Source organism: Rhamphochromis longiceps, linkage group LG17 (genome assembly GCF_057381845.1).
Source record: "Rhamphochromis longiceps isolate RC_006_pf linkage group LG17, R_longiceps_female_GT1.1, whole genome shotgun sequence".
NCBI lineage: Eukaryota > Metazoa > Chordata > Actinopteri > Cichliformes > Cichlidae > Rhamphochromis > Rhamphochromis longiceps.
Genome location: NC_140573.1, coordinates 21,151,740 through 21,175,221, shown reverse-complemented (window position 1 = coordinate 21,175,221; position 23,482 = coordinate 21,151,740). Strand labels below are relative to the sequence as shown.

General features: G+C 42.2%; 1 protein-coding gene and 1 long non-coding RNA gene across 2 annotated transcripts; one reads left to right on the top strand and one right to left on the bottom strand.

Moving 5' to 3' along the window:
- The first annotated feature begins 11,706 nt into the window (after window positions 1-11,706).
- LOC146649647 (uncharacterized) lies at window positions 11,707-13,417 on the top strand. Its single transcript, XM_085387464.1, has 2 exons — window positions 11,707-11,981; window positions 12,870-13,417. Exons 1-2 carry the CDS (start codon window positions 11,722-11,724, stop codon window positions 13,138-13,140), a joined length of 531 nt encoding a protein of 176 aa, XP_085243590.1. The 5' UTR covers window positions 11,707-11,721; the 3' UTR covers window positions 13,141-13,417.
- Window positions 13,418-13,479: 62 nt separating this feature from the next.
- Window positions 13,480-15,080, bottom strand: LOC146649646 (uncharacterized). Its single transcript, XR_014908307.1, has 2 exons — window positions 14,579-15,080; window positions 13,480-13,744 (listed from the first exon to the last, which is right to left on the bottom strand). It is a non-coding gene; the product is annotated as an uncharacterized LOC146649646 (long non-coding RNA).
- Window positions 15,081-23,482: the final 8,402 nt, after the last annotated feature.

Sequence of the window (23,482 nt, the reverse complement as noted above, 5' to 3'; positions counted from 1 at the left end):
TCACCTGCTTGCTGCTACTACTGCACATTCACCCAATGTATATACTACACACACACACACACACACACACACACACACACACACACACACACACACACACATATATATATATATATATATATATATATATATATATATATATATATATATATATATAATGTTTTTCCTCTACACCCCCCCCAATTTTTTTGCACATGTCGAGGAGCGTGTCAGGCTACATTTCTCTGTGTGTTATACTTGTATAACTATGCATGTGACAAATAAAGAACCTTGAACCTTGAACCTTGAAGATACAACATGTGAGCATGATGCAGAAACACTGTCATCTTCTTTGGCCAAAGCTTATTTAAAAGATTGAGACAAATTGGCAAACTGTTCTGTGATCATATAAATCCAGATTTGACAGTGTTTTGGAAAACATGCATGCTCATGATTAACAATAGTTTTTGAAAAGTAACAATATAATATACAATACAATACAAAGAAGGTCATTGGAAATGTTTATGCCATGGATGCCTTTAGATAATATACAAGAACATCTAAATGAATTATGTTGTATTGCACTCAAAATAACAATGAGTATTCATCCATAATTACAAATCATCAATTATGAACATCAATTATAGATCATAATGTGTGCGAGGAACAAAAAATAGAGAATGCTGGTCAAAGCTGGTGGAGATTCACAAAAATACAGTCCAATGTGACATCTCTTAAAGTTTATCGATATATGATGCATCCCCAGGAATTTCATGGACTGTCTAAAATGTCAGATCTATTTATTTTTTTTTGATTTGGCAAAAAATAAAATTGGATTTAAGGATAATTTAGGGTACACTGCAAATTTGCTTTTCAAAGAATATCAAAATCGATGGTGTCATAAGTTTTTGATAAGGTACCAAGTAAATGAAGAGAGGCAATGGAGTGAGAAAGTTTAAAAGGCAGAAAGCATACAGTGTGTAAAGAGAACCCAAAACCAACAGTCTTGAAGCTTTTTTTCATCAATGAACCATCTGCAGTCAAATGGGCTTAATGGCCACACCAGTGCAGATGAAAGGTTTGGATAGTAATTTAAACTGTAAGCCAAATCCATATTCTTCAACATAGAACAAAAAACTGTTAAAAAACTGAGTCTAATACCTCTTCACATGGCACTAATTGTATGCTTCACATCACTCATATTTTGCAGTTTATAGAATTTGTTCTCTAGCGTGACACTCATAGGTTATAAAGATTCTTCATGTTGTGACTTCATCTTTTTAAAGAAAATACCAAAAATGGAATAAAACCTGTGAGCTAGTTCAGTCAGACAACTCTTGGAAGATGTAATACACCACAGAGCCCCCTGAATTTTACTATTTAGGCATCAAAGTTTCCAGTCAGCCCCTCTGTTATACTGAAATGCAGTGCTGTGTGTTGATTTACTCATTTTCAGGTTCACACTTTAAGGGAGTGATGCTTTTGGAGCCTAGCTGCCAATCTCTCACTGCATTCTCCCAAAGTAATAAAAATGTTTAAACATGACTTATCCACTCATTGCACAAAATATTTGAAACTGAAGTAGAGGAAAAGTTTTACCTTGAACAAACTTGCAACCTTTTCATTGGCTACATTTCACTTCTGACAGTAGGAAAAAATGGAAGCTGCAAATAATAAGAGGAATGACAGCCTTCCATTTAGCTGCTTCAGTTTCAGGGCCGCTGTTATGTTCATTCTTACTCACTTTCATGACATGCCAGGAAACGTGAATAACAAAATACCACGGTTACAACAAATGCAATTTTTTTTCCAAGAGCATGGGTCTTGATTCTACTACATTTTTTTAAATACATGTAAAAACCACCAAGTGTAATTAGTCCTGCGACTCATCTTCTGCTACTGTGCCCAATGCATGATTCATTCTAATGGCTCTAGATGTGATTCAGGCCAAAATGACTTCAACTATTTCAACCAAGGGCACTGAAGAAGCTTAATTTTTGGAAGGCAGCATGTATTGTTGTTATCCTAGGTTACTCAGTTCATTTAAGCTTTTGGGGCATCTTTTTTTTTAATGAGATGTCGTAAATATCAAGGTAACAAGAAAAGTGGAAACAGGAGAGAAACTAAACACAGTTGAAGGCAATCAAGCAAAATGACAATAAAACTGAATTAAACAGTATATAATCAAAGACTGTGATTGTCAAAGTAAAACATAAAATAAATAGAATAGTTTAGAAATGTTCACTATTCTGACTAATGTTAAATGTTATTTGTAATGTTACATTTGTAATGTTAAATGTTATTTGTGAAAATATGTGTAAGGTCTACTACTAGTTAAGTAAAAGGAATATGTGGCTCAACAGAGCTCTTTGTCAGCCAGGCTGCAGTGCTAAAAATAAACCTTGGGTTATGCAAGAACATATGCAGTGAGGATGTAATACTATTAACAGGATAATCAATCTCTGTGGGAGAAAAAGCAAACTGCACCTAGTATTCTCCCATTCAAGTAATAACCAGGCCCGTCCCTGTTACGGTTCTGGGTCAGTGTTGACCCAGCATTTTGAGTTTCTTATATTTTGGTTTATTTTTGCATTATGGATTGTTTTCTGATGTTCTGGTGCTTTTTTTTAAAATTATTATTATCATTATAGATCTGTTTCTGTTATTCTTGGTGGGGAACAGTTCTTAGGTTTTGGGTTCTCATGTGTATTGCAGTTTCTGTTCAGTGTCTAGTCTGTCTCTCAGTGTCATGTCTGCATCTTTGTTTAGTGGTTTCTTGTTTTCTGTCTTATTGTGAAAGTCTTTGTCTTATGTTAGTGTGTGCAGCTTAGCTCCCCCGTCTCATTAGCCCAGCTGTGTCTCCCTTCTGTTACCCATTCCCTGATTACCACCCTGTGTATATTAACCCTACTTAACAGTGTGGCGGAGCTGCAGTCGGTGCTGGATCGTTGAGTTAAACTCAACAGTATGGCTGAGAATGATTGTTTGAAAAACCTTGCTATCAAAAAGGATAGCCTAGTTAATTCATTGTGTTACTAGGAATCTAGGAAGCTTTTACTATAGGCTGATTTACTGGAATGCCATGAGAAGATGTTACAACACATCACCAAGGAACAGAGCACACTGCTCCTTTGTAGTTATGGAGCTAAAAGGTATCTTGCTACCTTCTCACGGGTGCACGGAAAGTATTCCACTCCCACTTCCTCTGCTAAGTGTGGCTACTGCCTGTCTTCTCCCTCCCTCTCCTCCACCTCAATCACAAGAGCACCCGCTGCCGGTGCCGGAAAAGCACTTGGGGGAATTATATTAAAGTGAAGGGTTTTTAACACAATGTGCTCTATGTTCAGGCAGCAGAGTCAAGCATATGCCACAGACTGCGCTAAAATCTCTGTCATGGTGGAATTGCTGATGGGGCGAGCATTGAAATGGCCACAGGCTGTGTTAAACACTAACCCTGAAATCTGTTACTGTGATTTCCTGTCTAAACTTGGATGTTTTTGACAAGGGTTCCAGTCCAGACACTGCTGCTCACCGCATGTTCACACTCAAGCAAGGCCGGAGAAGTGTAGCTAATTTCTCCATGGATTTATGGACTTTGGCCAAAGAGACTGGCTGGGAAGAAAAAGCACTCCGTGGAGCCTTCTTAAACAACCAGAACGAAGGAATAAGACGTGAGTTGGCCACTAAAGAATTACCAAAGACTTTGGATATTCTGATCAATATGTATATTAGGTTGGATGATCATACCTCGGCGGACCGACGGAGGTTCAAATCCTTGGTTGAGGACTCTGCCCATAGTATGGCAGGGAATGGAGCACGAGTAGACAAAGAGGAGCAGCCCATGCAGCTGGGACTTACCAAACTCAGCCACCCGGGTCGGAGAAGAAGACTTCTAGTGGGTCTGTTTCACCTGTGGAAAGAAGGGGCATTTTGCTGACTCATTCCCCTCTGTGGTTCATCTGTATCGGTGGGAATACTGACGGACATGTCGGAATGTGTTTCCCTACCTATCTTGTCCAGCTAAACTGTCCCATCATTCTCACACTTACTCGTGCAACGTGCTAGTCGACTCCAGGGCTGAACAAAGTGTTTTGTATGAGAGGCTAGCTCAGAAGCTGGGTTTCCCATTAATTCCCCTTCCGGAACCTCTGCAGATGTCTGCTCCAATCCCATAGAGCCATCAACACCCCCTGATTTATCTGCAGTTCGCACTGAATACCATGATTTGGCAAAGGTACTTAGTAAGGACCAGGCATTGTTGCTGCTGCCCCACCGATCCTGTGATTGTGGGATTGGTCGCCTGCCTGGCACTCCTTTGCCCACTAGCCAATTATACAGTTTCTCAAAACCTGAGAGGGAGGCAAATGGAGCGTTATATCACAAAATACATCATACAGGCAGGCATCATACGGACGTCCACATCTTCCCTCGTTGCTGGGGTCTTTTTTGTTGTAAAAATAAATAAATAAATAACACTCTCCATCCCTGCATTGATTTCCAAGGCCTCAACAAAATCACTGTTAAAAACAAATATCCCTTGCCACTGCTTATATCGGCCTTTAAGTTACTCCAGGCAGCAACTATCTTCACTTAACTTGATCTCTGCAATGCCTATCGGTTGGTTCGCATTTGTAAAGGAGATGAGTGGAAAATGGCTTTCAGTACTCATCTAGGTCACTTTGAGTACCTCGTAATGCTGTTCGGCCTCAGCAACGCCCCCGCAGTTTTTTAGACTGTGGTTAATGATGTTCTCAGAGACTTTCTTAACCACTTTGTGTTTGTCTATTTGGACAGAAAACAGAGGTCCCTAGGGTTTGCAACTTCTATCTACGATTCATTTGAGACTTCAGCAAGTTGGTAACCCCCTCACTCAGCTCACTTCACCTAAACTGTGTTTCCCCTGGTCTCCCTCTGCCCAACAGGCTTTTGACCATCTTAAGCAGCTGTTCTCCTCCATACCAATCCTGATCAGGTGGACTTGAATCAACCATTTGTTGCTGAAGCAGATGTCTCTGACTCAGGCAATGAAGCAGTCCTTTCTCAACAACTTGAAGGTAAACTACATCCTTGTGGCTTTTTCTCCCACCGTCTCACACAGGCCATGGCACTATTAGGGAGGTAACCATGAGCTCCTGGCCATAAAGATGGCCTTCCTTCCCTTGGTTGGAAGGGAGCGAACACTCTGTGCTGGTGTGGATGGACCAGAAAAATGTTGGTGTACTTGCAGACGGCCAAGCGCCTCAATGTCCGGCAAGCCAGGTGGGCCCTGTTCTTTACCAGATTTAACCTCACCATCACTTACACACCCGACAACCTGTCACACCAGTTTGCACCAGACTTTGAATCGGAGGAGAAGAAGAAGGCAATTCTGGCTTCTCTCTGACGTGGGAGAAAGGCTGATCAGGGAGGCACAGACACAAAGTATCAACTACCCTGCCTGCGGGCCTGCTCTGACCACTGCCTATTCCCAAGGCCAACATTGCGTTGGACTTTGTGGCATTGCCTGAACTGCCTGCTTTCTTGGAAATACCACCAAACTACTCACCCAAAATGTTTTCCGGCTGCATGCTATCCCTCAAGATATTGTTTTGGACCGGGATCCTCAGTTCACTTCCCAGGTGTGGAAGGAGATTTGTTCTGAGCTGGGGGCTCAAGTCAGTTTTTCCTCTGGTTTTCACCCCCAGACTAATGGCCAATCAGAAGCTGGAAGCCGTCCTGCGATGTGTTGCCATCTCTAACCAGTCCATGTGGAATGATCAGTTGGCCCATAACTCCAGCACGTCGGCAGCCACTGGTTTTTCACCTCCTATTCCTTTCCATCACACAGGGTAAGTTGGGGGTGCCTTCCGTTCGGGCGTGGCAGACCACAAGGACAGGTCTCCTCAAGACCATGGAGCAAAATAAGGGGCTGTCAGATCTGTCGAGTACAGGCCCTGGCCTACCAAGTTGGCCAGAAGGTTACCTGGCTCTCCTCCAGGTACCTCTCCCTAAGACAGAATCCAAGAAACTACCACTCCGGTTCATTGGTCCTTTTGAAATCCACCCTGTGATTAACCCAGTAACTGTCCGATTAACTCTTCCCCGCAACATGAAGGTTTACAGTGTGTTCCATGTTTCTCAGTCTAGACTAGCCTGTCTGGACTTTTAACTAGTTGCCTGTTATTTTTCACTGTAAATACTCTCATTGTTTCGTCTTTGAAGAGTCCTGCGTTTGGGTCCGCTCCTTAGCTATTACCTGACAATAACAATATAATGTGTCTTCAAAGTTTGCATTTAACACACTTGTTTAAGAGTCCGTGTGTACAGTGATTATGACAGAGGAGTATTAACGCTGCAGACAGAAACAGTGAAAGACAAACTTTTTTCTTTGTTTGAACAAAAATTCACTTTAAACTAGCACAGATTGAGTGGGCACACACACACACACACACACACACACACCTCAGTCCATTCATCACACCCACAGATCTGGCTTTGGTAATCCCAGATTGTCGTTCTCATTCATGAATGATATTAATAATCTGTGTGTGTGTGTTTGTGTGCTGACCCAGATTTCCTAATGACTTCTCTAATATGTTTTGAATTTATAATGACATCGACACCTCTTATATATACTTAACGACCTCTGTAATGTATTTTATTTGTGAGGGGTCTGTGTGTGAATGTGTGTATATGTAATAGGTTTTAAATGGATGAGTGTTCTTTAGATTGCCCTTGTACTAAAGCCTAGTGGCTATCGAACTGCTATGCTGGCTGACACAGATCAACGATAATGACAGCATGAGAGACAGAAGGGGGAAATCACTATTTATTTACTGTGACTTTTTGGGTTTGTTTATTTTCTTATTTATAGTCTGCCATTACCATTTTTTATTATTACTGCTAAAGTAGGTTAAAGCACAAATGTAATATTTTAGAATTTAGTATTGTTTGTGTAGCATTAGTCAGTGCACTCTATTTGTGTTTTTTTTATTTATGTAATTATATTATTTTATATTGGCTAATAAACTGGCAATATTATTTTATGGCATAATTTTGTCATTAGCTACAGTGGTTTGTAATTTGTGCTATAATTACATGTGTATGCAATTATATGTGACTCTTATTTACAATCTGCCAATGTAGAGTCATTCTCGTCGCCCTTAGGAACCAGGAGTTAGAGTGGGTTGTCCACTAATCAGACGTACGGTGGGTCAGTGGGCTACAAGCACTAAGGGATAGAAAAAGGTGTTTGCATGAATATGTGTGTGAATATGGGAAGGAGGCTTGTAGTAAGAAAATGCTTGGAGTGCCAATAAAGCACTAGAAAATCACTATATAACTTCATTGCTATTTATTGGAACAAAGGCCAAAGAAATAGGAGGGTTGCATCAGGAAAGCCATTGGTATAAAATCAGTGCCAAGTCAAAAAATCCACATACTGTTAGCCCCTTGGGAAATAAGGGAGCAGCTGACAATACCCTTTTAAGGAGACATTTTTCAAGGTGACTTTAGAGACAAATAATAATGGTAGTGCAAACTGCATCCAGGCCAGAAACAACTACATTATGCTGCTAAGACAACTTTTTTTTTTTGCTCTTTGCAAGTAGCTGCACAGACAGCATGCTAATATTAAGAAGCCAGATTGATGTTGATGTTGAAGCTGAGTGAATACCAATCTCAGTACAGCAGCTAAGAATTGATCAGTTGATCAGTGATCAGTTTCTGTCTGCTCATTTACCTTAGTATGCTAAGCTAAAAAGCACTTGGCTGTTTATTCATATTTCATGGACAGGCATGGAAATAACAGTACTATTTTTTTTCATCTAACTTCCACCAGAGAGAATAAGACAATTTTCAACAAAAGTAAGTACACATTTTGTTCATCTTTTATTTTTTTTGTGTGTTTTATTTGTCCACCTGATTTTTTGATAGCAGGTTGCATGTCATGCTGGAAATGACGTTTAAGGGTCTTTAATTAGTTTGGTGTACAATGCTAAAAAGTGTTCTTTATTAAAAAAAAAAATCCAATTAATGTTACTCCAAAATCAGAGAGCTCATGTTGGAGATCAGCTATAGTTCATTTAAGTATCTCATTCCTTCTTGTCAAAGTGTTTCTTTGTTAAGTTACAGGAAAACACCTAGCATGTATGTACTGGCTTTGGTGTTTGGTTTGGACCAGAGGTCACCAACATGGAGCCCACGGGCACCAGGTCGCCTGCAAGGACAGCATGAGACGCCCACAGGTGACTCATGTGGTCCATGCTTACTACCCAATGGGCCGCACACTGTGAGCGGAAAAATCTTGCAAGTTAAACACAGGTCAAGACTGAAAAAACAACCAAAGCCTCGTTTAGGGGCTACACATTTCTTGATTAAGAAAAAGAAAGCATTTTTATACGGGGAGGTTTTCAATGAAGCAATGAGGACAATTGCAAAAACTATGCTTAAAGACAGGAAATATAGAGTATAATAGAATAGAATAGAATAGAATAGAATAGAATAGGATGCCTTTACTGTCACTATACAGATGTAAAATGAGACAGAGAATCTCTTACTCAGTGCAAACATGTGAAAGGAAGGGGGGGCGCACAATTTCTGCAGCACTATATACATATGAACAGTATTTAGAGAAAAATATATAAAATTTATAAGTATACCATAAAAAAGGAAATAAAGTCAAACTTCTGTTATTGCAAAGCTAGCCCCTCACAATGGCGAAAAGAAAAGTTGACTCTGAAAAACGAGCCCTTGGCACCGGTGGGAGGCTGAATATATGTTTACAGATATTGCTGGTAAACCCGTGTGTTTTATTAGTGGAGCTAATGTGGCTGTAATTAAGGAATTTAATTTACGACGGCACTACGAGACAGAACATCAGAATAAGCTGAAAAACCTAAATGCAGAGCAGAAACTACAGAAAAAAGAAGAGCTAAAGAAGAATCTGACATTTCAGCAGATGTTTTTCACCAGAGCAAAATCACAAAGTGAAGCTGTTGTGAAAGGAAGTTTTATTGTAGCAGAGGAGATAGCTAAATCAGCTCGGCCATTTACCGAAGGAGAGTTTCTGAAGAGCTGCATGATGAAGGTGTGCGACGTCTTGTGTCCAGACAAAACACAGATTTTGGCAAATGTGAGCCTGAGCAGAAACGTATGTCAAAGTGTAACCGACATGAAACTGCCCTGGGACAAACTTGTTGGACTTACAACAGATGGAGCACCGGTGTTGTGTGGTGAAAAAAAGTGGACTAGTCGGCAGGATGCGAGTAAAGATACAGGAGAACTGTACCGGTGAGTTAACAGCATATCACTGCATCATACACTAGGAAACGCTGTGTGGTAAAGTCCTAAAAATGGAGCATGTAATAATCACCATAATGCAAACCGTAAATTTGATCTGAGCTAAAGGTTTAAATCACCGTCAATTTCAGTCTTTTATGTGGGAAATAGATTCAGAGTTTGCCGACATTCCTTATCATCCAGAGGTCCACTGGCTGAGTTGATGAAACGTTCTCAGTAGAGTTTTTGAGCTCAGCAAAGAAATCTGTATGATCATCAGTGTTGGTCAAGTTACTTGAAAAAAGTAATTAGTAACTAATTACTGATTACTTCCCAAAAAAGTAATCCTGTTACTTTACTGATTACTTATTTTCAAAAGTAATTAATTACTTAGTTACTTTTTAAAAACACGATTTACAACCTGAATAGGTGATAAAGCGATAGATCTTTCAGCCCAATTCTACTTTTTCTGCATAATCCATCATACAAAATGTAATCAAATGGAAAAGTCTCTTTTTTTAAAACTTGTTTTATCAGTTTTAATCTTTTAACTTTATGCATCAAGCAAAAATTTAATTCTATGCACCATTCTCTGACTTGAATAAATTAGTTTAACATTTAAACCTATTTTCTGCACATTCCAGCACATAAAATAAAAATATTTTTTGTGTTTACACTCAGTCTTTCAAATAGATGCAAATAAAACACAGCAGAAAATAAATAAAATCAAAGACTAGCAGTCCTGTTGCTCTATTTTCACCTGTAAAGCAGGAGTGGGGTAGGTGGAGGTTTACCCTGGTGCAGGTGTGCTGCAGCGAGCGGTCAGTTGAAGAATCCGCGAGTTTCTCTGTCAATTTCCCATTACGTCGTTACGCACTCGGAGATTGTTTAGCGCACAACGGACACTAATGTTTTTGTCACTTTTTCTGGAATCAAACTCAAAGTAAAGTCAGTACTTCCACGCTTTAAACGGTGCACGCTCATACTCTCTCCCACACTTGATATATTATCCATTTTTGATCTGCACACAGCTGTTGTCACGAACGTCGCACTCGCTTATGTCACTGTCATAAGACATTCTCACAAAAAAATCACGGTTTTAGTAACACAGTAATGCAGTGTTCCTTCGGGAAAGTAACGGTAATCTAATTACCGTTTTTGGAATAGTAATCCCTTACTTGTTACTTGAAAAAAGTAATCAGATTACAGTAACGCGTTACGTTCCCAAATGTGCACTTTGCTGATAAACTCAGCGCACGGCGCTTTGGTGACTTTGAGGCACAAAATGAGAATTTCGAGCTGCTTCACAACCCATTTACACTTGACGTGGAAACTGCACCCATTCAGATTCAGATGGAGCTGCATTCTAATGGGACACTCAAGGGAAAGTACGACACTGAATGGCCCGCAGAGTTTATTAGTTCCATTCCTGAAGCAATGCCCCAGCGCAGTCTACATGCGGCTCAAACCTTGTCAAACACTTCCTCGTTTGGCTCTTGACGAAGGCGGTCGCACTTTTCTCCTCTCCTCCTCTCCCTTATCTTCCCTGCTTAGCCTCTTGTGTCCTTGTCTTGTCTCGTGTTTTTTGTATTACTTTTCCCTGGAACACTCTCTCACAGTCTGTTCTCTAAAACCTAAAGAGAATTATGGATTTGATCAACTGGTCTCTGAATGCTATTGACACCCTTTTCTCAACGAGAAGTCTGGGCTCGGGAGAGCCCGAGTGCCCTAGAGGTACTTTCCCTGCCGGATATACGATGGACGGGTGGCAGAAATGGAGGATCGTGTGCCTAGTGGGACTGTCGATCGCGGACGCTGAAGATATCTACCTATTCGGAACCATGATAACAGGGTTCTTGCTGATCAGAGCTTGCTTGGCCATGGCTTATCGAAGAATTACAAGAGCGGAACCGGCTGTTCAAACCCCCCGAGGTTGCCCGCTGGGATTGAAACGATGGGACGAGGCACGACTTCTCGGAATGGGCTCACTGAGTGCAGCATGAATAAGATCTTGGAGAAGCTTATGGATGCAGTGAATACTCAGAATAAGACCTCAGAGAGTACATTGGATCACATCATGGAGCAGCTCACTGCGGTCGTGAGGTCTCAGAATCTGCTCTCTGAGCACAAGAATGACAAGACCACGGAATGCAAGTTTGATAACATCATGGAGAAGCTTGCAGCTCTTCAACAGGAGATGGAGAGACCAGTGTCGGAGTGTTAAGAACAGCTTTGGAATTCTTACGGTGTGTTCACACCGAACGCGATGGACGCGAATAAAACGCCCCAAACGCCCCTAATTTGACGCGTGTACATTCGCGTCTCAACGCGTGTCCAAGAAAAATCCATCGCGCGTCAAAATATGATATTTTGACGCGCGTGAACCGGAAATGTGGGAGGAATGTGGGAGGGAGTTGTGCCAGACCTGGTTTTGCAAGATGGCAGCTATCGAGCTAGCGCTTGAAGAGAGAGTCTCCCTTCTCTATGTACTGTGGAGAGCAGAGCAGCAGCGTAAAAGACGTTCTCGCCGTACCTGGGTCCATCAGGTCCTCCAGAGGCATGAGCAGTTTGGTGAGTTTCACCACTTGCTCCAGGAGCTGCGCCTGGATGACGGCCGATTCCAGCGCTATCACCGTCGGCCAGTTTGAGGACCTGCTTTCCCTCGTCGGTCCCAGCATTGCCCGCCTAGACACCAACTACAGACGCTCAATCCCACCTGCAGAGCGCCTGTCCGTCTGCCTGAGGTTAGTAAAACTATTTAATACGGTAGTCCTTTATTGATATCTGTGCTAATATGCTAATCCATCCAGTTATACACTGCTAACATGGATGTGCTATGCTAACAGTGAATGCTGTCGGTGTTTACTGAAAGCAAACTGTGGTACAGAGACGACTCTTTATAATATTTCTAGTGATACTCAGAAGGTCTCATCAAGTCCCGATTTAATTCGATTTATGCTGTTATCAGTGTTTGAATGATAGCATGGCTGTGGTGTCACATCAATGTATGCGCTCGGTGTTTGCTGATATCAAACTGTAGCATTAGGACCACTGAGTTAACCTTTGTAGTGATACTCACTCCTTTTTATTTAGACCTGGTTTAATTCTGGGATAGTTGAATATTTGTATATAATCCCTGCAGCTGTCAGACTCTATAGCAGGGGTCACAGCCTTTATTAAAACAGAGTTAGATAAAACTGTGAACAGTTTGGTTCATCTCTAGTTACATGGTTCTATCTTGATAAGCTGTCTTATCACAGATTAATTTTTCAAAAATATTAATGATTTAAGCAAGGAAAGGGCTACATGTCAACACACAACTCTTTATTTCTATTAATGTTTTACTTCATTCCTACCTGATTGACATGTTTAGGAATTATGAGTGATTGGCTCACTGTAGTTGTGAAAGTTGCTACCAATCAAATTATGATATGTTAAAGTTAAAACAAAACACAACTGTTTTAGATATTATCTAATATACATTTTGTAATTATCCTTATAATTACAAAAGGTTTTATGTAAGATTCATGTTTTGTGATTTAAATCTGACATCACAAAAGTATTTTGGAATTTGAATAATGTATTTTGTAACTGCAGCACACATAATACTAATTTTGAACAATTTTGTCCAGGTTCCTTGTCACCGGGGACTCCTTCAGGACCATCGCGTTCAGTTTCAGAGTCGGTGTGTCCACGGTGAGCCAGATCACCCCCCAGGCAGCGACGTCCATCTGGGACTGTCTAGTGGACGACTTCATGGCTGTGCCTTCACCTGGAGACTGGCGCTCCATCACAGAGGGATTCCAGGAGCGCTGGAACTTTCCTCTGTGCTGTGCAGCTCTGGATGGGAAGCACATCCAGACAAAGGCACCCCATATATCATATAGGAGACACACACATTGATATACACTAAATATTCATTTCATTTCTTTTTTGTGGTGCCCAAATTGATGCACCTGCTTGATTTTGTTTAAACAATTATTGCACACTTTCTGTAAATCCAGTAAACTTCTTTTCACTTCTCAAATATCACTGTGTGTGTCTCCTGTATGATATTTAACTGACATTTTTTATTGTAACAACCAACGATTTATACAGGAAAATAATGTCTATTAACAAGGTTGCCCAAACTTCTGCATCCCACTGTATCAGTATATTTTGTCATTAGTATAATATGAAATAAAGTCTACATGTGTCAAGTCGTGTGCCAACATTTGCTGTGTAGTAGAACTGAGACATTAGTCATTATAAACATTTATTTAAAATAATATTAAAAGTCTCAAACAGAAAAACATTAAACATAAATATATAAAATATAAGAATTTACAGAGAGACAGGAATAAAAAGGACCAGCTGCTCTCCAGAGCAGGAACAAGGCTGAGGAGGAAATGCTCCATTGGAGACTGGTGTGGCCTCTTCAGGGACTCCAGGATGGCCAGCTCCACCGCCGATGGACCGTCCTGGGACCCGTCCCTCATCTGCCTCGGAGCCGTCCTCCTCTGTGGGCCTGTAAAACAGCACAAAACACAAAGAAATGAGAAGGCTGCTACTAGATTTTAATTTCAACATTGAAAAAAAAAAAAACAATAACAGGATATAATCAGATTGGTTGTAGATATTTAGTAAAGGTGATCACAAGGGAATCCCACCGACTAAAAAGGTATCAGTGCTTGCTGTACATATCTGTGGGTGCAGCAGCAGGAGCTCAGGGACTGGGGATGCTCTGCTGCAGAATCAGTTGGTTCTATCAATACAGTATTAAATGTTAACAGGTTGGATATAATAATCGTAGAGTAGACAGTGGTCCCTCATTTATTGCAGGGGTTCTCAGAATAACTAGCCCCTGGTCACAGTTCTCACAATTGATTCTCAAAGTGCAAACCTTTGTAGATTGCAAAACGTAAAAGTATTATTATGCCGCGGTTTGTCTTCATCTGCCCGCCACTTTCGTGCGCCTTTTTCCCTCACGGTGCAGGTGTCTATTTCCGAATGAGGCTCATAGTTATGGGTGTTTTTGTGCTGTTTTTTCTATTGGACGCGATGGTTATCAAAACCAAACGTGATAAATTTGGCAAGCGCAGGAGATTTGTCAATCAGGCTGCAGAATGCAATGCTGTACTGTGCAATAAAAAATCAGCGAAAAAGCAAAGCAGTGACGGATGAACAGCGGGACCACTGTGTGCTGTTTATTAATAAACAATAAAATATATTCCTAAATGATAACATGCATAAAAGCAGAACGGTATTTGTACGTCAGTGGGAAAATAGCGGTGGCTTGCTAGCTTTTGTGCGGCTTCCCCGGGTCAGTGAAAACTTTCAAAAGAGAAATGAATGAACTTACCAGGTTGCCCGATCTCTTCACATATCTTCCTCCAAGCTCGGTCCTTTTTATTCCTGTCTCGGTACTGAAAGCAGCTGGTGTTGTACAGCTCCGAGTTGTTTGCTACCGCATTGATTAGCCTTCCCCTCCATTGAAGTATGAAAGGCTTTGGCTGGATCTGCCCCTTTGACCTAGGTAACAGCCACGTCACCAGGCTCCTGATTGGTTGTCGCGGCGCGATTTGACGCTGGAGTTCAGATTTTTCCAACTCGAGCGGTAGACGCGAAACGCGCGTATGCACAAAGTGCAACACAAAAACTCACGCGCGTGGTTTTATTCGCGCGTCAAACGCGCCAGACGCGCTACACTGACGCGCGTTTCACGCGTTTTGGCGTTTTCGCGACGCAAATCTGCTTCCGAATTTTCGCGGGACCCGCAATCGCGCGTCATCGCGCCTTTCCATTGACTTTACATGTAAACCTGACGCTCTATTCGCGTCCATCGCGTTCGGTGTGAACACACCGTTATGAGTTGTTTGCACAAAAGAAAACCACCATCATAATGCAGCTATCCCTTCGCCGCCAGCTGTGGGCTCAAGGCTGGAGCTGAACGAAAACTCCCTGATAACGTCTGTGTTTAGACTGTTCTTCCCATTCAAGGCCACCTGGGTTGGCTGGCAGACTGTTTACTTATCCTGGCAGGGCGAAGGACACTGTCTCAGCTGAACTATGGACACGCACACACATACACTTACACTGATAAGCACTCACTCATCCCCCCCTCCCCTTCCAAACGCCTTCGATGCTTGTTCCCTCCTGGAGAACACGGCGGGTCTGGGCCCGCGCTGGAGAGACGGCGCAGTGGCAGGATGGCTGCTGTGTGTGTCTAGGATTACTCCTCACCCCCAGCATGAGTAGAGGTCTCTTTTTTTTTCCTCTTGTACTTTCCCATGGTAGTGTACATTTCAGTGGTTTTCTGTAATGCAACCGTTCTCTGACTTGTATCCCCATGTGATGTCTGTGTCGTGTGTGTAAGGTCGGAGGGCAGTTTCATTCCACTGCAGGGCAACCTGCATGTGGCGAATAAAATTTGAACTTGAACTTTATGTTTTCATTTATTTTTCTAGGGTATTTGGCAGAATGTTCATATTTCTAACTTGCATAATTTTGACAGAATATATTTTTATGGAGAGCAAAATATTTAAAGGTAAAGTTTATTTTTTTTGAGTTTATTTATTCTGGAATTATATTCCTGTCTGTATTCATGTTTATGTTTAAAAAACATTGTTTTAATGTGTTCAATAAATGTTTATCTTGTTTGGCCCGTGACCTAAAGTGTGTCTAGATGTTTGACACCCCTGATCTAGAGTGTTCTCTTCCCCTGGAGGGAGGTTTTACATGCTAATAGAACTTTGGGAATACAGTCTTTATGTCGGCCTTATTAAAGTCACCTGCAACTATGTGACACCGTCAGGGTGGACCCGCTGCTGTTCGTCAATGGTGTTCAGCAGGATAGAGAGTGCTGTGTTTACATTGGGGTTGGGTGGATTGTACACAGCCGTGATGATCACTACTGTTAGCTGGCATCTTACCAACATGCACTTGAGGTTCAGGGAGCAGTGACTGCTGTTTATTATTGTCCTGTCTTCATGAGTGAAGGCGGTGGTTAAGCCATGGACCAGTACCTGAATACTCTTCAATATGGGTTGACCAAGCTTAGAGTATTGTAACTGGTCTGGTGGTTTCCTGGTCCAAGTTGATGTTCTCACAGGTAAGGCTTTCTGCTTGATGCATCTTTCACAGGTTTTCACTTTGTTGCATACATCACTGGCCATTTTCGGCCAATAGAATCTTCGACGAACAAAGGTCGAGTGTGCGTTCAATGCCCACATGACCCATCTTGTCATGCAATTTTGACAGTACCTCAGCTCTGAATTTCTGAGGTAAAACAAGCTGGTAATAGAGCTGGTCCCCAACTTGCCTCTTTCTCACAAGAATGGTGTTTTGAAGCTCCAGGCAATGTTGGTCTCAGAGTAGAAGGAGCAGTTCTGGGAGTTCATCCCACAAGGTGGGAGTTGGACTCTTGCCAGTCTCTAGCAGCAATATGATATGCCTTCAGGGTCAGGTCTTCCCTTTGTCCCTCAGCAATTTCAGTGTTTGTCAGCTGAGAGACAACAGAAGCAAACTGAGTGTCATTGACGAAGCTGTCAGGCAAACTGTCAGCATGGACAGTCAGTGACTGGGTGAGTGCGGTGGTGGAAGTCTTTTAAGTGGTGCAATAAACAAGCTGACGGTCACAAATTGCTTTGACTGTGTCCTGTTCGATGGGAAAAGGAAGACTCATCCAAATGATGTTGGGCAAATTGGAGGATTCTCTCCTTTTCCTTTTGGTACATTTGGCCGTTTGGTCATCTAGATTCTGCTTACCGGATCTGTACATGAATTTAAATGAGAACATGGAAAGAGCAGAAAGCCAACAGTAACTGGTGGCATCCAGTTTGGCAGAGGTGAGTAGATAAGTAAGTGGCTTGGTGTCAGTAATGACAATGAAGTTGGTGCTGTAGAGAGAACCTTTTCTGTAACAGCCCACTTAAGAGCCAGAAATTCCAATTTGTGAGCTGGATACTTCGACTCACACCTCCACAGTTTGCGACTTGCGTAGGCAATCACCTAGTTTGGTCCTTGTTGCTCCTTGTACAGGATAGTTCCTAGCCCAGTAGCACTACCATCTGTATGGAGAAGATAAGTCTTGGGATTGCGAAAGCAAGTACTGGTGCTGTGGTGAGTTTTCTGATAATGGTGGCAAAGGCCTGTTGGCATGCAGGAGTCCAGCGACTGGCAAGTGGTTCCTTAGGAACCAGATATTGGTCCCACTTGATGGTGGCTCTAAGTGAAGGATATCCAGGAGTAAGGTCATGCAAATGATGATGACGATGTTGGAGTAGCTTTAGATGAACCTGCGGTAATGTCCTGCGAAACCCAGGAAAAAGCTGAGTTCTTTAAGATTCTTCGGAACTGGCCAGGTTATAAGGGTCTCGATCTATCTGCGCTTGTCTGCACACCGTCCTTTGATACAACATGCCCCAGGTATTTAACGGACTTCTGGAAGAAGTGTTTGTCCCAATCAGTATTGATGGCTGTCGAGTTGACTGGACATCGGGCACCACCAGAGCAAGTGTATCAACAGCTGTAGAGGAACCCAAAAAGTTGGGAGGGAAAGTGACGGTCTTCATCACATAACCAAGGTACGGAACAGCTTGGCCATTTGCTTCTATCTCCAGGAGATTTTCCAGAGGTGGTATCTCTTGGTCATAAAGATAATCATGGTGGAAGGAGTGAGAGATGGTGGTTACCTGGGACCCAGTGTCTAACAGGCAGTTGAATATCGTCCCTCCAATCGTGACCTGTGCTGTACTTCTGCTTCCAATGACTCCTTTAGGCAGTGTGATGGATTGTCCATTTTACTTGTAACTGGGACGTGGGTCAACTGCAGCCTCCAGCAGTAGGAGGAGCTCTGCAAAACATGAGGGATCACTCCTCAAGTTCTCCAGCTTTCCCAGAGAAAGGATGAAGTCTGAATGCAGGTACAGCATCTGTTTTTGCAATGTGCTTCTGTATTTCTGGGGGGTTCAGTTCAGTCTGTGACAGTAAAAATCTTTGTGGATGTGGCAGTGACCCCTGTCGGTCAGGCGAGGGATTGCTGGTAGCCATCTCAGAGATTGCAGAGTGTCCAGACAATGACACCTGCTGGGCAGGCAGAGATGGTGCAGGCACTACAATTTGGATTGAGGCTCCCTCTTCTAAGAATCAGAATCGGAATACTTTATTGATCCGTAGGGGAAATTATTTTTCGTTACAGTGCTCCATTATAAACAAACATTAACAAAGACAGACAATACACTAACTAAGAATAGCACAATATATACAGGCATATATATACGTAAAAGTCACTTATTAATAAATAGCTGAAAAAGAACATGTGCAAGAAGGGTATAGCTGTTGCAGTAAACAGTGTGTTAAGTGGATGAGTTGTACAGGGAGATGGCCACATGCAGGAATGATTTCCTGTGTCGTTCAGTGATGCTTTTCGGTAATCTCAGTCTTTCACTGAACGTGCTCCTGTGACTGACCAGCATGTCATGGAGTGGGTGGGAGGTGTTATCCAACATTGTCTTTATCTTGGACAGCATCCTCCTCTCCGACACCACCTTGAGGGAGTCCAGCTCCATCCCCACAACATTACTGGCCTTACGAATCATTTTCAGTTTCCACTCCAGCTTCCTCCTGTAATTGTCCTTAGCCTCTCTGATCTTGTCCTTTAGTAACACCTGGACCTTCCTCACCACCTCTTTATTGCCCCCTCTGAAAGCCCTCTGCTTGTCGTTGAGGAGGGCTTTGATGTCCTTAGTCACCCGCGGCTTGTTATTTGGGTAACAATGAACAGTCTGAGCTGGAACAATGGAGTTGGTGCAGAAAGTTATGTAGTCTGTGATACACTCTGTGAAAAGTCACTGTTTTGTTCCATTACTTCTAGATGCTCACTGATTTGTCCCATTATTTCTTTCAGAATATCTGCAAAATCCCTGCCACTGTGGCATGCAAGTTGCTTGCGCTTGCTGAGATAATTTGCAGGGGTCTGGACCCTTGCTGTGACTGTGGATTCCGCGGCAAGAGATTTTAGGCAAAAAGTCAAAGCAGAATACTTCTCTTACTGGTGAGTATATGGGAAAGATGGATTGAGAGCGGTTAACGCATAACTATCAACATATTCAATGATCAGGTTTTTGTAAAACACACTATTAGGATCATCCACAAATATAATCTTTTTTTATATGATTGTATTGTTTCCAATAATCAAGAATGTCATCACCTTTATCAGTGTTTGTTACACCAGAAACAATGACAGAATGTGCAACATTGACCCCACTTTCCTGAATAAACTTCATGTTTGAGACCAAAAAGAGAAAGTTTGTTAAGGAAAACCAAAAATATACTGAATAAATGAGGCAACGGGGAAGTGGAGCAAAAATAATAAATACAAAACACAGCATGAATAAATCCACCACAATTAATGAATGAATTAATGCTTAAATTATCTATACAAGAGTCTTTTGTTCATAGTCCTTTTGGTCCTTTTTTGAAGCTTCTTTTATTCCTCCTTAGGGTTCAGTTGCATGAAGGGGAAGAAAAATTAAGTCTGTAATCCAAAAATGGCAAAAGGGGGGAAAAGAGAAAAGAAAGAAGGGTCCTACCAGCTCGCCACCTGAATATGAAGAAGATCAGTTTTCAGTGTAACAAAAAAACCCTGACCTGTAGCCCAGAAAAATGTCAGTTAGTATATCAATTTTAATTCACTTTACCGGTAAACAAATAAATTATTCTATTGGTAATGCGCCTTAACATTGGTTGCCAACCAAGAAAAAGAGGAAGAAGCTGTGAGCCAGGAGGGAGGGGGTGAGTGAGTGATTTGTTCATTAGGTCACTACTCGATCTGTACCGGAAACCCTATCGGTACCACGCATGTGCGAAAGGCCACTACTTCTGCTCAAAGCATTTTACGATAGTTGATGAGCAGAATATCCGTTAAGATGTTAAGAATAGTAAGTATCTCTTAAAATGTTTAAAATAATGAAACATTTCAATATAATGTAGACAAAAACGAAAAATAAAAAGATAGTTATGGATCAGGACTCCCCAATCCTTACTGCGCATGTACAGATGTTTTCTTCTTCTTCTGTTTCGTTTAATGGCAGTTTACTCCCCAGTGAACAAGGATACTGCCACCTGCTGACCGAGCGAATGAACCCTATTGTAAACTGAAGTAGTGTCATTACAAATGTTTGTTAAATTTGATTTAGTGATAGTCGAGTGTGTTTATGCTTGTCTGTGTGGAGAGGATTGTTGGAATAGTGATGATATGTGAGAATGCTGTTTGTTGATTACAGTTCAGCATTTAACACAATAGTGACCAGCAGACTGATCACAAAGCTGAGGGATCTGGGACTCAACAGCCGTCTGTGTGCATGGGTGTTGGACTTCCTCACTGGCAGAACCCAGGTGGTGAGGGTGGGTAGATGTGTCTCTAACAGCATCACCATCAACACAGGAGCAGCACAGGGATGTGTCCTCTCGCCACTGCTCTACTCCCTCTGCACTTCAGACTGTGTGGCCACCCACAGCTCCAACACCATTGTGAAGTTGGCTGACAACACAGTGGTGTTGGGTGCCATCTCCAACAACGGACTTCAGAAGGGGTCAGCACAGAGACTACAAGCTCATTATCATCAATGGAGCTCCAGTGGAGAGGGTGCAGTCCTTCAAGTATATCGGTGTCCACATCTCCTTAGACCTGAGATGGTCTGCCCACATTCAGGTCCAGACCAAAAAGGCTAGGCAGCGCCTGTACCACCTACAACAACTGAGGAAGTTCAGGGTCTCTCCAGAGATCCTCAGGATTTTCTATACAGGCACTGTGGAGAGCATCCTCACACAGAACATTACATCCTGGTTTGGAAACAGCTGTGTTAAGGACCATAAAGCTCTTCAGAGAGTCATCCGTACAGCAGAACGCTGCTGCAGGATTGCTCTCCCCCTGCTTCAGGTCACCTACACCAGGAGATGTCGGACTAGAGCAGCGCAGATACTGAAGGACTGGCAACAAACTGTTCCAACTTCTGCAATCCGGTAGAATGATCCACATCATGCGAGCAAGGACAGAGAGACTCAAGAGGAGCTTCTATCCCCAAGCCATCCGGGCCCTAAACCTCTCTGTTGAGGAGAAAAGCATGAATTTGTTTGTAGATGTATTATCCATGGTTTAAATGTCCCGGGCAGTCGAAAAGGAGGCAGAGCTGTTGAGAAATGCTAGGAGCTAACTGGGCGCTAACCGTGTCATTCAAATACATAACTGTCGCAATGTTGGCAAAGAAAGGAAGTGACGTAAGATTTGCGCATGCGTGGTACTGATTGGTTTCTGGTACAGATCGGGTAGCGACGCATGCTACGATTCAGCACAGGAAGGGAAGGGGTGAGTAACTCAAATGTGCTGTTAGCATGTTAGCAGAGCGATGCTACTATGAACTGATGAGCTATTGTCTTGATGTGAGCTTTCTACTCAGGATTTTTTCTTCCAGTCTTTAGCAGATATATTTTTGCTAAGAAACTGGCTGTTGTTTTTTTCCACAATTTTAATTATAGGCTAGATATATTTCTACTAGGGAAATTAGTTTGCTAACAGTAACAGGGATGAGTCAGTGAATGAGTCAGTTGGTCTTGTAAATCATGATTCACGAGTCAGTAAAGAGATTCTCGAGTATTGAACGATTCGTTCAGGATTCGCACATCACTACTCTCAAGTCATAAATTGACTTGGGCAAGTTTGAGAACAGGTTTTGTCACCTTGATCAGCATGAGGCATGTGTGTCATTCATTTCCAATCTTTTCATTAACATGGACACAACATACAGTGGGGCAAAAAAGTATTTAGTCAAAGTCAAAGTCAAGTCAAAGTCAACTTTATTGTCAATTCTGCCACATGTACAGGACATACAGAGAATAGAAACTTCGTTACTCTCAATCCCTAGATAAAATAGAAAATGAACATTTAAATATAAGAGTGATTAAAAATGCAAGTAAAATATTTTAAAGTAAAAAAAATTAAATAATATAATACAATTTTACATATAACAAGAAAGCTATACAATATACAATATAAGGGTAAGGACAGAATGAATGGGGCCATGTATCGTGAGATTTTGAGCCAAAACCTCCTTCCAAGGGTCAGCCACCGATTGTGCAAGTTCCCCCACCTAAAATGATGACAGAGGTCAGTAATTTGCACCAGAGGTACACTTCAACTGTGAGAGACAGAATGTGAAAAAAAAATCCATGAATCCACATGGTAGGATTTGTAAAGAATTTATTCGTAAATTAGGGTGGAAAATAAGTATTTGGTCAATAACAAAAATACAACTCAATACTTTGTAACATAACCTTTGTTGGCAATAACAGAGGTCAAACGTTTACTATAGGTCTTTACCAGGTTTGCACACACAGTAGCTGGTATTTTGGCCCATTCCTCCATGCAGATCTTCTCGAGAGCAGTGATGTTTTGGGGCTGTCGCCGAGCAGCACGGACTTTCAACTCCCGCCACAGATTTTCTATGGGGTTGAGGTCTGGAGACTGGCTAGGCCACTCCAGGACTTTCAAATGCTTCTTACGGAGCCACTCATTTGTTGCCCGGGCGGTGTGTTTTGGATCATTGTCATGTTGGAAGACCCAGCCTCGTTTCATCTTCAAAGTTCTCACTGATGGAAGGAGGTTTTGGCTCAAAATCTCACGATACATGGCCCCATTCATTCTGTCCTTAACACGGATCAGTCGTCCTGTCCCCTTGGCAGAAAAACAGCCCCATAGCATGATGTTTCCACCCCCATGCTTCACAGTAGGTATGGTGTTCTTGGGATGCAACTCAGTATTCTTCTTCCTCCAAACACGACGAGTTGAGTTTATACCAAAAAGTTCTACTTTGGTTTCATCTGACCTCATGACATTCTCCCAATCCTCTGCTGTATCATCCATGTGCTCTCTGGCAAACTTCAGACGGGCCTGGACATGCACTGGCTTCAGCAGCGGAACACGTCTGGCACTGCGGGATTTGATTCCCTGCCGTTGTAGTGTGTTACTGATGGTGACCTTTGTTACTTTGGTCCCAGCTCTCTGCAGGTCATTCACCAGGTCCCCCCGTGTGGTTCTGGGATCTTTGCTCACCGTTCTCATGATCATTTTGACCCCACGGGATGAGATCTTGCGTGGAGCCCCAGATCGAGGGAGATTATCAGTGGTCTTGTATGTCTTCCATTTTCTGATGATTGCTCCCACAGTTGATTTTTTTCACACCAAGCTGCTTGCCTATTGTAGATTCAC

Coding starts and splice junctions, on each gene's coding strand:
- LOC146649647 (XM_085387464.1), top strand. CDS start 11,722: ATGTACTGTGGAGAGCAGAGCAGCAGCGTAAAAGACGTTCTCGCCGTA. Junction 11,982..12,869: donor CGCCTGTCCGTCTGCCTGAG/GTTAGTAAAACT, acceptor AATTTTGTCCAG/GTTCCTTGTCACCGGGGACT.